General features: G+C 43.5%; 1 protein-coding gene across 1 annotated transcript in view; it reads left to right on the top strand.

Annotated features, from left to right (window-relative positions):
- Window positions 1-13,705, top strand: part of TEF (TEF transcription factor, PAR bZIP family member) — a 49,045-nt gene extending 35,340 nt beyond the window's left edge. The window contains exons 3-5 of the mRNA XM_033929396.1: window positions 422-639; window positions 11,292-11,503; window positions 12,631-13,705. Coding sequence (XP_033785287.1) covers window positions 422-639; window positions 11,292-11,503; window positions 12,631-12,652 — 452 coding nt within the window. The 3' untranslated portion in view covers window positions 12,653-13,705. The remainder of the gene's footprint in view (window positions 1-421; window positions 640-11,291; window positions 11,504-12,630) is intronic.
- The last annotated feature ends 1,246 nt before the right edge of the window (window positions 13,706-14,951 follow it).

The raw sequence follows: 14,951 nt of genomic DNA, 5'->3' as shown, positions 1-14,951 counted from the left end.
GTGGCATGGAATGCTGCTACTATTTGGGTTATTGCCAGGTACTTGTGACTTGGATTGGCCTCCATGAAGACAGGATACTGGGTTAGATGGACCATTGGTCTGACCCAGTAAGGCTATTCTTATGCCTGTGTAAAACTGTGAGTCAGAGAACTTCAGAGTCTCGTTTTTTTTTATATGAAGATTTCTGTATACATTGTTTTAATGAGAAGTGCTGGGTATGTTACAGTGCACTGGTGGAACCTGATCAGTGTGTTGGACAGCAGATATTGTTGATGCATGCATAGGGTGCTGAAGGCGTCTGATTTGCCCCCACATTTTTATTCCCTAGATGAAGCACTGTATGTTTGCCTAAAAACCTTGGTAGTGTGATTTTAGTACTGTGCAGCCAGTTGAGACACTGTGGCTTTTCTTTTTTTTTCAGGCTCCTCATCACCTAAGCAAGATGCCCCCAGCCCTGTCAACCCAGAGGGCGTTCAGGTGCACGTGAACTTCAACCCAGACCCTTCAGATCTGGTGATGTCCAGTGTCCCTGGTGGAGAGCTTTTTGACCCTCGCAAGCACAAGTTCACTGATAAGGAGCTAAAACCACAGCCTATGATCAAAAAAGCAAAGAAGATCTATGTGCCTGACGAAGCCAAGGTACGCTTGCAGCCTCTGAGCTGCTGCATCAGTTAGACTGGTGCTTTTTGACCTAGTTGGGACACATTGTAGCCCCGTTGAATATACATGGATAGATGTGCATGCCCTGCTTCTGTTGAATGTAGATCTTTGTGGGTGTCCTAAAATCAGACTGGTTTGGTGCATCCTGAGGTTTGGATAAGAACCTCTGACCTAGAGTCTAAACTACCCCCCTCTTCTACGAAACCGCGCTAGCGTTTTTTAGCGCAGAGGGCCACGCTGAATGACCCGCGCTTCTCCCGACGCTCATAGGAACTCAATTAGCGTCGGGAGCAGCACAGGCCATTCAGCGCGGCTCTCTGCACTAAAAAATGCTAGCGCGGTGTCATAGACGAAGGGGGTAGTGTAATCTACAATTTATTAATCGCACTATACCAAAAAGGTTCAAGGCGATTTACATTAAAAGAGGCTGTAAAATCTATGGGAAAATACAAAAACAATCAATAATTAAAATATCATTATAACGTGAATATTACAAGAAGTCATAAAAAAATATCAACATTTTTATGAAACCTTAAGTAATTGATATCAGTCCTAATGTAAACAGGTAGATTATTCCAAATTGTAATGGCAGTGTAAGCAAAAGGAGTTGAGCTGTCATTTATACCACACGCTTCTAATTTATGGAAAATGTAGTAAAAGTTATCCTGTTCTTTCCTTTTATTGGACCAGAATCTTTTCTGGGCAGATAGTGGCATTCAGGCCCTGATTCTCCAAAAGTGCGTCCCGATTTTAGGCAGCTGTAGTAAGTAGACGCGGCTGCTATACTGATCGCGGCAAGGGATCTCCCTGCTGCAATAAAGTATAGCGGCCGCGGCCGCCTGTCCCATCACCGACAGGAGGATGCCTAACTCCTCCTGTCGGAACCCCAGAACCCCCCCCCCCCCCCAAACTCGTAATCGCCGACAGGAGGATGCCCAACTCCTCCTGTCGGAACCCCGGAACCCCCTCCCCCCCCAAACTCGTAATCGCCGACAGGAGGATGCCCAACTCCTCCTGTCGGAACCCCGGAACCCCCTCCCCCCCAAACTCGTAATCGCCGACAGGATGATGCCCAACTCCTCCTGTCGGAACCCCGGAACCCCCTCCCCCCCCAAACTCGTAATCGCCGACAGGAGGATGCCCAACTCCTCCTGTTGGAACCCCGGAACCCCCTCCCCCCCAAACTCGTAATCGCCGACAGGAGGATGCCCAACTCCTCCTGTCGGAACCCCGGAACCCCCTCCCCCACAAACTCGTAATCGCCGACAGGAGGATGCCCAACTCCTCCTGCCTGAAAGCCCAACGACCCCCCGCCCCAACTAATCTCCCTCCCCCAAATAACCTTTCAATGTTGGTCAGCTGGACGGGTCTTGCTGCCGTCCAGCCGACGGGTCTGCCTCGTGGAAATGAGACGGCACGCCCCTTCCCGGCCCATCCCTGCTAAATCTAAGGCCTGATTGGCCCAGGCTGTAGAAGCCTGGACCAATCAGGCCTTAGGCATAGCGGGTCCGCCCATCCCCACTAATCCTAAGGCCTGATTGGCCAAGGTGCCTAGCCTGGGCCAGTCAGGCCTTAGATTTAGCGGGGATGGGCCAGGAAGGGGCGTGCTATCTCATTTCCATGAGGCAGACCCGTCGGCTGGACGGCAGCAAGACCCGTCCAGCTGACCAACATTGAAAGGTTAGTTGGGGGAGGGAGATTAGTTGGGGCGGGGGGTCGTTGGGCTTTCCGGCAGGAGGAGTTGGGCATCCTCCTGTCGGCGATTACGAGTTTGGGGGGGAGGGGGTTCCGGGGTTCCGACAGGAGGAGTTGGGCATCCTCCTGTCGGCGATTACGAGTTTGGGGGGGGAGGGGGGTCCGGGGTTCCGACAGGAGGAGTTAGGCATTCTCCTGTCGGTGATGGGACAGGCGGCCGCAACAACCGCGGCCGCTATACATATTGCAGCAGGGAGATCCCTTGCTGCCATAAGTATAGTGGCCGCGTCTAATTTAACCCGATTCTCTAAAGACGCCGGTTACAGAATCGGCATTTAGTATAGGACGCCTCTCCCGGGCGGCCTGCCTGGGGAGCATTTTTTTTTAAAAAACGTGCATCCCGATTGGCTGATTAGACAGCTGTAGGACGTCTACAGCTGCCTAAAATCGGGACGCACTTTTGGAGAATCAGGGCCTCATTGTCTCTTGGGAAGGGGATTGATCATACATAGCTCTAAGTGTTACAGGGCAACATAGGATGCAGCTCCACAGGGCTGGAAAACTGGAAGATGGTATCTTGTTGACTTGTGTAGGCTTTGTTGGTTCAAGTCCTGGCAACGTTGTCTTGTCTTGGAGGCACAAAATACTAAACAGTATTACAATGTAGTATCTATAGAGTATTGGACAAGACGCTCTACAAGTGCCTGTGGGATAGCTGTCATGTACTGTACTTGTGTAAAATAAAATACACAGAGATTGCCACTAATCTAATCCGTCGTTTCATATATACCGCATCATCTCTGCAAAGAGGGCTCAATGTAGTTTGCATTAAGACTTTGCACATTATATTAATTTAAAAATTTGTATGAATTATACTATTAAAAAAATCTAATCTGAAATAGCAGAAAACAAGAAAGTCTTTAATCTTTTTCGAAAGATTTGATAGGTAGTGCATGACCACAGACTGATGGGTAAATCATTTCATAAAGTAGTAAATAGAAAAGAGCAAGAATGGAAGACTTGACTCCTTGACTGAACACTTTTAAACAATGGAAAAGACACATAAGCAAATTTTCATAGGCCCAAAGCTCTCATGCTGTTTTACAAACCGACACTTGAAGAGAAATTCCAGAATATGGCAATCCCAATTTACACACCACTTGAGAGCACAAATGTACAGGATATTGGCACTTTTGTCAGTAAGCCTCCTGATTGGTCAGAAATAATGCATGCTGATTGGACAGTCTCAATCCAGTTTTGAAGCATGATCTGTAAAAGTTATAGTAGCTATATTCTAGTATCAACAAAATTGTAAAACTAGAAACAAATGATCTTAAAATATTGATTATAATAGCCAAATGTATACCCTTATAATGTAGTACACAGAAATTAAAATAAAAAGTCAGGAAGTTGAAAAAATGCAAAATTTACAAGTGGTTCCAGATTTAGCACACCACTGTACTTCCCCCTTGCAAATATGTGCTGTGCAATATAGTGCCAAGATGGCATTCTAAGACATATGTGCCAATATTCTAAATATTTATTCTTATAACCCTCCTGTAAATGTTAGTGCCTAGGTTATGAAATTGGCTCTTTACAACTTAATGAAGGCTTTTGAAACTCCAAAGAGTGACATGGTAACCATTATTGCCCCCGTAGTGCCGCCAATCCAAAGATGTTCAAAATGGCTGCCGAGACTTCAAGAGGCAGCCTCGCCTGTCACCTCTATTATATGCAAATCTGCCTCATGCCTATTCATTAAGGATATCTTGAAAACCCAACCTAGCTGGGGTTCCCCCCAAGACATGTTTAAGAATCACTAATGTAAAGGAACTCTCAGGCTTTGTGTCTTCTCACAAATGAGTCCTATGATTTCATCCATCTTCAGGTACCTGCTCTGAATTACCTTTCCTGATCCTTCACCCACAGGAGGTTGTTTGGTCTTATCAGGATTTATTTTGAGGAGACAAGCTCATCCAGTCTCCGACTGTCTTAAATCAGTTATAGGGGGACTGATATGTTCCATTTGAGGAAGTTCTTTTAGAAGACCAGAGTTATTTCTGAATTTCTGCGAAGCAACTGCAAAAAAACCTCCCTTAAGGGGCTCATATACTAACAGTTGGAACACATGTAGGCATTTTCATGCACAATCTACCTGCAGGGCCTATAGGACTAAAAAAAGTCGTGCATCATACCCCGAAAGGGGTCCTTTTCAAATCCCGGTCGTACCCCCTTCACGTAAGCCTAGCAGACCCCATGGTAAAAAAACAGCGGACACTGAGGAATCTTAACTACTCAGTTACTTCCGACTCTCCTTACCATCAAAACTTCTTTGGCTGTTATCTAAATATTCATAAGAACATAAGAATTGCTGCTGCTGGGTCAGACCAGTGGTCCATCGTGCCCAGCAGTCTGCTCCCGCGGTGGTTCCTAGGTCAAAGGCCAGTGCCCTAACCGAGACCAGCCCTACCTGCTTAAGTTCCAGTTCCGCAGGAACTTGTCTAACTTTCTCTTGAATCCCTGGAGGGTATATTCCCCTACGACAGCCTCTGGAAGAGCGTTCCAGTTTTCCACCACTCTCTGGGTGAAAAAGAACTTCCTTACGTTTATATGGAATCTATCCCCTTTTAACTTTAGAGCGTGCCTTCTCGTTCTCCCTACCTTGGAGAGGGTGAACAACCTGTCTTTATCTACTAAGTCTATTCCCTTCATTATCTTGAAGGTTTCAATCATGTCCCCTCTCAGTCTCCTCTTTTCAAGGGAGAAGAGGCCCAGTTTCTCTAATCTCTCACTGTACGACAACCCCTTAACCATTTTAGTCGCTCTCTGGACCCTTTCAAGTAGTACCGGGTCCTTCTTCAAGTACGGTGACCAGTGTTGGACGCAGTATTCCAGGCGAGGGTGTACCATGGCCCGGTACAGCGGCATGATAACCTTCTCTGTTCTGTTCGTGATCCCCTTAATCATTCCAAAAATTCTGTTTGTCCTTTTTGCCGCCGCCGCCACACGTTGCGCGGACAGCTTCATTGACTTGTCGACCAGTACTCCCAAGTCTCTTTTCTGGGGTATCTCTCTGAGTATTGCACCAGACATCCTGTATTCGTGTACAAGATTTTTGTTACCAACATGCATCACCTTACACTTGTCCACGTTAAACTTCATTTGCCATGTCGCGGCCCATTTCTTGAGCGTGTTTATGTCCTGCTGCAGGTCTTCGCAATCCTTCTGCATCTTCACTACTCTGCATGACTTCGTATCATCTGCAAATTTAATCACCTCGCTCGTCGTTCCAATTTCCAGGTCATTTATAAATATGTTGAAGAGCACAGGCCCAAGCACCGAACCCTGCTGCACTCCACTGGTGACGCTTTTCCAGTCCGAGTATTGTCCATTTACCACCACTCTTTGTTTTCTATCTGCCATCTGATTTTTGATTCACGTGTGTATTCCACCCTCAATCCCATGGCTCGCAATTTTTTGAAGTAGTCGTTCATGCGGAACCTTGTCAAACGCCTTCTGAAAATCCAGATATACAATGTCGCTCTATAAGAAACAAGTCACAGCTGGTTAAAGACTGGCTGGAGGAGACCAACCCAGATTTTGTCCTGTTAACCGAAACATGGTTGGTCTCCAACAATGATATCATAATACGTGAGTGCCTTACACCAGGGTTTAAAATTATATATCTACCCAGAAACAGGGGAAGAGGGGGAGGACTAGCAATCATATTAAGAGATTCCTTCCACTCTACCATCTTAGCTTCGAATTCCACAGTGGATCTTGAAATTCCTTCCTGTAAACTCTGGTCAGATCAGTTAGAAGATGGTCTAATAATTACTCTATTTTACATGCCCCCCCCCCCCCCCCCAAGAAATGGTCCACAGCTAAGGCCAACCTTTTCGAATTCTTCCTCACAAACTCAGTAGCAGGCCCCTATAACCTACTGACTGGCGATTTAAATATTCACCTAGAGCAGTCAGAGCAGGGTGACTCTAAAGACTTACTATCCTTTATTTCTTCATTAGACTTCTTTGTGCCGGCCCCAGAATAGACCCACCAAAAAGGCCACCAATTAGATCTAGTCACCTTTTCCTCTAAAGAACTAATTAACCCCAAGATCTCCTGGAAGCAAGCTACCTGGACTGATTCTTTATGGTCAGACCACCGATTATGTAACCTCCAACTTAGTTGGCAAGTAAGACATTCCCTAACCAAATCCAAAGAGGCAAAAATGAACAAGGATATGATAGCTAGTAGAGGTTTGGTGAACCCAGTGGAATTCTGGTCACATTTTGACTTAATTTCTAACCCAGATTTAGAGCCCTTTTCTATAGATTCTTGGAACATGAGTACACAGATACTAAACAAAATGGCCCCCATCAAATTAAGAAAAAAGAGAAACAAAAATTTAGAAGGCTGGTTTGGAAACGGGAGCTACGAAAACTTGAAAGACAATGGCTGAAATCTGGAGACAGCAAAGGGAGAGCGAATTGGAGACTAAAGCTAAAAGAATACAAAAATCTTATAACAATTAAACGCACTAATTTTTATGCCCAAAAAAATTGGTTAGAAACATAGAAATAGACGGCAGATAAGGGCCACGGCCCATCCAGTCTGCCCACCCTAATGACCCTCCCCTACCTTTGCCTTGTGAATAGATCCCATGTGTTGATCCCATTTGGCCTTAAAATCAACACCAGAAACATTTTCGAATTAGTTAACAATCTCTATGACACACAGGCCTTTTCCTACTCTACTTTAGACTCCCCCCCCCATCTGCTGATGCGCTGGCGGAGTTCTTTAACAACAAAATCATTAATTTGAGATCCAAACTGCCGGTCCCCACATCCAACCATTTGAACTACCCAGTGGCACAATACAAAGACAAATCTAGGGTAGACATGTCCTAGAATAATTTCATCATTCCTACTTGGGACCAATTCTGCAAACTTTATAAGAAATACGCTGATTCTTACTGCAGACTAGACTGTTGCCCACCAAATATTATGAAAGTTGCTTCTGTCTCCTTCAAAGCCAAGTTATTTAACTGGCTTTCCTCTCTATTACTGACCGGTACATTTCCCGAGGATTTAGGTCAGATTCTGATCACTCCGATTATAAAAAATCTGAAGGAATCCAACAAGCTGACATCAAACTACAGACCTATTGCAAGCATCCCCTTATTTGTAAAGCTGATGGAAGGCCTAGTTAACCAGAACTTAGTAATATATTTGGACAACTTCAGCATACTGCAAGAGAATCAGTCAGGTTTCTGTTCAGGTTTTAATACTGAAACAGTTATTGCTTCACTACTAGATTTCCTTAATAATTTATTCAGCCAAGGTTCTAGTGCACTAGTCCTACAACTAGATCTAAGTAATGCCTTTGACTTAGTCGATCACGACATTCTAATCGACTGTTTGGAGTCAATTGGACTTTCTGGTAAAGTGTTAAATTGGTTTCAGGGTTTCTTGAGTAAACGATCTTATCAAGTCTACAGTGATAATAAACAATCCTGCAGATGGACAAACACTTGCGGAGTTCCGCAGGGTTCCCCTCTATCCCCTACCCTGTTTAACATCTACCTTGCCCCATTGGGGAATCTATTGCAAAGCTTAAAAGTCAAATTCTATATCTATGCGGATGACATCACTATAGTTCTTCCTCTCACAGACCTAACTTCTGAGCAAAGAATCACCTGGCATTTGTCCTAAAACAAATTGAATTATGGATGACAGAATTCAAACTGAAACTCAACTCAGATAAAACCAAATTTTTTCTGGCGAACCCAAATGATAAAATCAAAGATTCAACAATTTCCTTGAATGGACAGGACTTTCCTATTGTCGATTCCATAAAAATTCTGGGAGTGACTCTCGACCGATACCTTACTTTAGACGCTCACACGGATTTATTGACTAGAAAATGCTTCTCGACATTATGGAAACTAAGAATCATCAGAAAATACTTTGATGCAGCATCATTTCGTCTACTGGTGCAATCTTTTATTCTAAGCATTCTGGACTATTGCAACATCAATTATTTGGGAACTTTCAAGAAAACCCTTTAAAGATTCCAAATTATTCAAAATTCGGCACTACGTCTGATTTTCGGTTTAAAAAAATGGGAACACATAAGTCCCTATTATCAAAAACTTCATTGGCTGCCCCTGGAAGCAATTTTCTAGTCTCTGTTTCAAATCAATCTTTGGTTTGGCCCCTATGTACCTGGTTTCCCACTTTAATTTGGGTTGTGCTATTAGGCCCACACGTAGAATCCACATATTTACTCACCCAACAATAAAGACCTGCCATTACAAAAGATTCCTGGACAGAACTCTAGCTTTCCAGGCAGATAAACGTAACGATTGGCTGGGTAACATTATCATGCACTCCTCATCCTATTTTAGTTTTAGAAAATTAGTAAAAGAGAAACTGTTTAATCCATTTGTTACCTAAGAATTTTTTGTTCATTATCTCTCCTATTCTGTATACTTGTATTTGTTGATTCTACATTGTAACTATGTCGCTGATTGTCCAGCTCTTTTTATTGTAAATCGCCTCAAACTACCATGGCTTTGGCGGTATATAAGAATAAAATAAAATTATTATTATTATTATCATTAGTCAACATTACCTAAATAATCCACAAATCATAGTCCGGAGTTAGAAACCTTTGGAACAAACCTGGGATAGTGCAGTTATGATAGAGACATTTGAATACCTGCACTGCACAGGAGGTGGGTCTCTATCGATTGAAAGGAATAAGGGGGCATCACACTAGATAGATTCAGGATTAATATAGAAGATATTTTGTTATGGAAAAGGGTGATTGAGGTACTAGATAGATAAGGAGAATATCTAAATTCAATAAGGCATGAGGCAAGCACAGAGGATCTCTGAGATATAGGAATAGAGTTACCAGATTTCATCTGTTAAAAAAAAAAGAGGACGTGTGGCCCCACCCCATTTTGCCCTCACACAAATCTGATCTCTTCTTCCCCAAGCTTGGGGCCACATCTGGAGAGCATCCAAGCATGCATGGATTTGACATGACGATGTCACGTCACATCCATGCATGCTCAGATGCTCTCCAGACCCAGCCCCGGGCTCGAGGCCTTCCAAAACCCAGACAAACTGCCGGGTTTTGGAAATCCCCCCCTGGGCACCTGGACAGTCCTCTAAAAAGAGGACATGTCCAGGTTTTCCTGGTCATCTGGTAATCCTATATAGGAAAGGATTATAGAGCTTATTACATTTATTTAAAAAATTTCTTCCCTGCCTATATCTCCTAAGCAGTTACAATAGAAAACATACATATTCAAAACTTACTCAAATATAGTACAATGATGAAACCTTCTGCCCAATGTGTGGCAGCGGCCAAAAAAGCAAACAGGATGCTGGGAATTATTAAAAAAGGAATGGTTAACAAGACTAAGAATGTCATAATGCCCCTGTCTCGCTCCATGGTGTGACCTCATCTGGAGTATTGCGTTCGATTCTGGTCTCCTTATCTCAAGAAAGATATAGTGGCACTAGAAAAGGTTCAAAGAAGAGCGATCAAGATGGTAAAGGGGATGGAACTCCTCTCGTATGAGGAAAGACTAAAATGGTTAGGGCTCTTCAACTTGGAAAAGAGACAGCTGAGAGGAGATATGATTGAAGTCTACAAAATCTTGAGTGGAGTAGAACGGGTACAAGTGGATCGATTTTTCACTCTGTCAAAAATGACAAAGACTAGAGGACACTTGATGAAGTTACAGGGAAATATTTTTAAAACCAATAGAAGGAAATTTTTTTTCACTCATAGAATAGTTAAACTTTGGAACGCATTGCCAGAGGATGTGGTAAGAGCGGATAGCGTAGCTGGTTTTAAGAAAGGTTTGGACAAGTTCCTGGAGGAAAAGTCCATAGTCTGTTATTAAGACATGGGGGAAGCCTCTGCTTGCCCTGGATCGGTAGCATGGAATGTTGCTACTCCTTGGGTTTTGGCCAGGTACCTGAATTGGCCACTGTGAGAATGGGCTATTGGTCTGACCCATTAAGGCTATTCTTATGTTCTTATTAAAAATAGCATAATGCTAATAAAAGTTCACCCCATATGAACTGTAAAATACATATCTCTTCAAACCTAATAAAATGTTTTAATAAACAGGTAAGTTTTCAACTGTTTCTTAAATGAGAGTTTCTCTCTACATAATCTTAAAAATCCTGGCAGTGTATTCCACAGAGATAGCTGTTGCTTGAGTTTTTCTTTATAACATGTTTCACCTAATACATCAAGCGACAATCTCATCGCGGATTGTGATCTCAAATTCCTAGAAGGAATATATTATTTCAGAAACTGTTTTAGGTAGAAAGGCAGACTGGATAGGCCGCATTGTCTTTCTCTGTTTACAGTTGAACCTTGTATAACCATACTGCCCTCCAATGGCAAAAGGAAGCAAGTGGCAAAACTCATATTTTGAGAAAACTAGGGAAAACATATTTTGAACTGCAGTAATTAGTTCATGCTGCCAGGTGAACTTTCACAAAAAAAGGACCCCCTTACAGCATTTAGTTCAAGCAGGATTACGTACATGTATAGCAGTTGCTTCCCCAAAGTCAGATATGCCAATAACCCAATTTCGATAAAAATGTCACTTACTTCCTTTTGCCATTGGAGGCCAGCATACACTGCCTGTTTGCCAAAAATGAAGGTAGCCTATCCTCCTAGTTTGATGGACTTAATGCAGGCCTGTCCTCTGCTGGCCTTCAGTGATAGGAAGGATAGAATCCTGGTGTCTTGCCCTGCTGCTATAAACAAGATTACATCTGAGCCCCATAGCAGACCTCTTCCTACTCCCTTGGCTGCTGTACAGAGCTTTCTGTGAACCAAAGAAGGACACCGCTGCTCAAAGCCTCTCACTTCCTGCTCTTCTTTTTTGTGCTTTCCAGGACGAGAAGTACTGGTCACGCCGAAAAAAGAATAATGTGGCTGCCAAGCGCTCACGCGATGCCCGGCGACTGAAGGAGAATCAGATCACCGTCCGAGCAGCTTTCCTGGAGAAAGAGAACATGGCGCTGCGTATGGAGGTGGCAGAGCTGCGCAAGCAAGTGGGGAAGTGCAAGACCATTCTGTCCAAATATCAGAGCAAATATGGACTCTTGTAAGCCTCTTCCAATCTATGCTTCTTGCACCGTAGACATGCAAATTCACCACCCTTCTCTTAGAGGCAGCAATGTAAGACTAGTTACTGACAGAAGTGAAAGGGAACACGCAGAGGCTAATAACGGCTCTAAAAATCTCCTCTTTGCTTTACACTATCTGAGAGCATAAAGTCAGTCCTCAGCACTAGAGAATGACACGGGGACAAATTTTTTTCCCGTCCCCGCAGGAACTAATATTCCCATCCCATCCCCGCGAGTTCTTTTCCTGTCTCTGCCCCATTATCCTGTAAGCTCTGTCCTCATCTGCACAATCCTCAAACACTTTAAAATCATAAGTTTTCGAGGCTTGTACGGTTTAAGGCAGAGCTTACAGGAATGGGGCAGGAACAGTCCCCTTGCAGTAGGCAACAGGTTAAAAATCTTTGGAGCTTCTTCTTGGCTATAGAGCAGGGGTTCTCAACCCAGTTCTCAAGACATACCCAGCGTCAGGTTTTCAGGATACATACCATAAATATGCATGAGAGATTTGCATATAGTGGGTAAGGGATTGGGACTTGTATACCACCTTTTCATATTTTTATAATTTATATACAGGTACTTCAAACATTTTCCCTGGTTTGCTCACAATCTATCTAATGTACCTGGGACAGTGGAGGATTAAGTGACTTGGCCAGGGTCACAAGGAGCAGTGTGGGGTTTGAACCCACAACCTGTGGGTGCTGAGCTTGTAGCTCTAACCACTATGCCACACATGCAAATGTATTTTGTGCATATTCATTAGGGGTATCCTGAAAACCTGACTGGTTATGTGTGTCCTGAGGATTGAGTTGAGAACCCTTGCTAGTCACAGAATACATTATTTTCTTTTTAGGTGGACAGAGGTATACAAGTGTATATGTTCGTTTTACCAGACACATACATGTGTGTGTGTGTAGCGTGGATTTATTTAAAATATACATATACGTACAAGAAGTTGCAAGATTGCTGTACACACTTGTAATAGGGTATTTTGGTATAGGCAGACAGGTTGCAGATGCATTGGTGTGTTTTTGTTTAGCTGGGGTGGAGGAGTGATCCATTTTCCTGTCTCACTGTGTCATTCTCGCTCTCTTGCTTTTATTTAAAGTGACCCGTGCGATTCTGAATGATGAGGCCTTAAGTCCTTCCTTCCTTACAAACCTAACAATAAAACAATCACACACAGAGAAAGCATGGACTGGGGATCACCTGACTCCCAAGAGGAAGCAGGGAGCGTGGACCAGGGTGAACTCCAGCAAAGCGAGGAAGAAGAGGCGGAGCGCCGTCGCAACTCTGCAGGAGCAGATGAGGCCAGTCTGCGAGCGAGGCGCAGCACACAGCTCCGGTTCCACAAGCTCTACACTCACCTGCCTTTGCTGCCTCTTTCAGTTTATGTTTTAGGTCAGTTGAGCCCGACAGTTCTTGGATTGTCCTGCTTTTTCCATTTCAATTTGTCTAGCACTTCCTAAAGAAGTATTTTTAAGAGATTGAAGACGGGTTAGAAAGCTGCAGGTGGATTTTGGCCATGTTTCTGTTTTTGAGACGTGACTGGATCTTCAGAGCTACTCTCGGAGTAGTGGGGAGGAGATCAGGACTAGATGTAAGGATAGAAGGTGAGGGTCAAACCAATCCAACTTGTCCACTTTGCACTGTCTGCTTTCCTAGAAATATATGTGTAGGCAAGGGGCTGTTCTGTGATTTATGCAGAGTAACATTAAGCATAACTGCTTAAGGTTTGTGAAATGGTTCACTCTGAGTCTGAGCACCTTCACATGGCAGATGTAAATTATTTCAAAGTAAATTATTTCAAAGTAAAGGATAGATAGATTATAGATCAAATTAAAACCAGAAGGTTTTTAGGAATTTAAGAACATAAGAATTGCCCTACTGGTTCAGACTAAGGGCCTATCTAGGTTAGTATCCTGCTTCAAACAGTGGCCAATTCAGGCCACAAGTACCTGGCAGAATCCCAAATATTAGCAAGATTCCATGCTACTGATCCCAGGGCATAGCAGACTATGCACTTTTCCTCCAGGAACTCGTCCAACCTTTTTTAAACCCAGATACTCTTAACTACTGTAACCCCATCCTCAGGCAATGCGTTCAAGAGCATAATTGTGTATTGAGGGGAAAATATTTTCTTCTGTTTGTTTTAAAAGCATTAAAATTAACTTCATGGCATGTCCACTAGTTCTTGTAGTTTTGGGAAAAATAATCAACTCATGTTTACCTGTTCCACTCCACTCAGTATTTTGTAGACCTAGTTCACAGTTAGTTCATAGTTAACCTCTGTCATATTCCCCCTCAGCTATCTCTTCTCCAGGCCAAAGAGCCCTAAGCCCCCACCTGAGAGGAAGATGCTGAATCTTTAGCACTCTAACTTAGAGAATGACATGGTGACAGAATTTGTGACAGTAACATAGTAGATGACGGCAGATAAAGACCCGAATGGTCCATCTAATCTGCCCAACCTGATTCAATCTAAAAAATATATATATTTTTTTTCTTCTTAGCTATTTCTGGGCAAGAATCCAACGCTCTGTCCAGTACTGTGCTTAGGTTCCAACTATTGAAGTCTCTGTCAAAGCTCACTCCAGCCCATCTACACCATCCCAGCCATTGATGCCTTCCCCAACCCATCCTCAACCAAACAGCCATATACAGACACAAACCATGCAAGTCTGCCCAGTACTGGCCTTAGTTCTTCACTATTTACTATTATTTTCTGATTCTAGATCCTCTGTGTTCATCCCATGCTTTTTTGAACTCCGTCACCGTTTTCCTCTCCACCACCTTTCTCATGAGTGCATTCCAGGTATCCACCACCCTCGCAATAAAGAAGAATTTCCTTACATTGCTCTTGAGTCTATAACCCCTCAACCTCAAATTATGCCGGCTGGTTTTATCCCGATGTATAACCATGGGAAACCATCCCCGTGTTATTCTTTAAGGAGAGAGAGAAGAATCAGAGTATGAATGGGCACAACCATTGACCCTCCAGATTGCTTTGAAGAATGCTGGTGTAGAAGGACTGAGGTTGAGATAGACACTAAAGAATGACACGGGACGGTTTCCCGCAGTTATCCACGGGGACGGTGACAAAATGTGTTCTGTTGGTGGGATCCTGCTCATAGTAAAGTCTCTGGGTAAAGGTACTGCACTTTTCCTCATGGGAATCTCACCCCTGTAGATCTCTTTCTGAGGCTCTGGTGACATGTTCTGGGATCTTGTGTCAATGAATGATTATATAAAATCCACCATAGCCTATCAGTGTGGAAACACTGTCCTGGGTAGTCTAGCTGGAAGGGGAATACAAGCTTTCATGAGTTTGTTCTTTCAGCACTTACAATGGGAAAGTCTTGGTTTGTAGAAGAGGTGTTAAAGCCATCACTTTTTGGTTGAACCACAGAGAGAATCGCAGGTTGGTGG

Source organism: Geotrypetes seraphini, chromosome 2, assembly GCF_902459505.1.
Source record: "Geotrypetes seraphini chromosome 2, aGeoSer1.1, whole genome shotgun sequence".
Taxonomy (NCBI): Eukaryota; Metazoa; Chordata; class Amphibia; order Gymnophiona; family Dermophiidae; genus Geotrypetes; species Geotrypetes seraphini.
The sequence above is the reverse complement of the archived record's forward strand: the minus strand, read 5'-3'. Positions and strand labels throughout refer to the sequence as shown.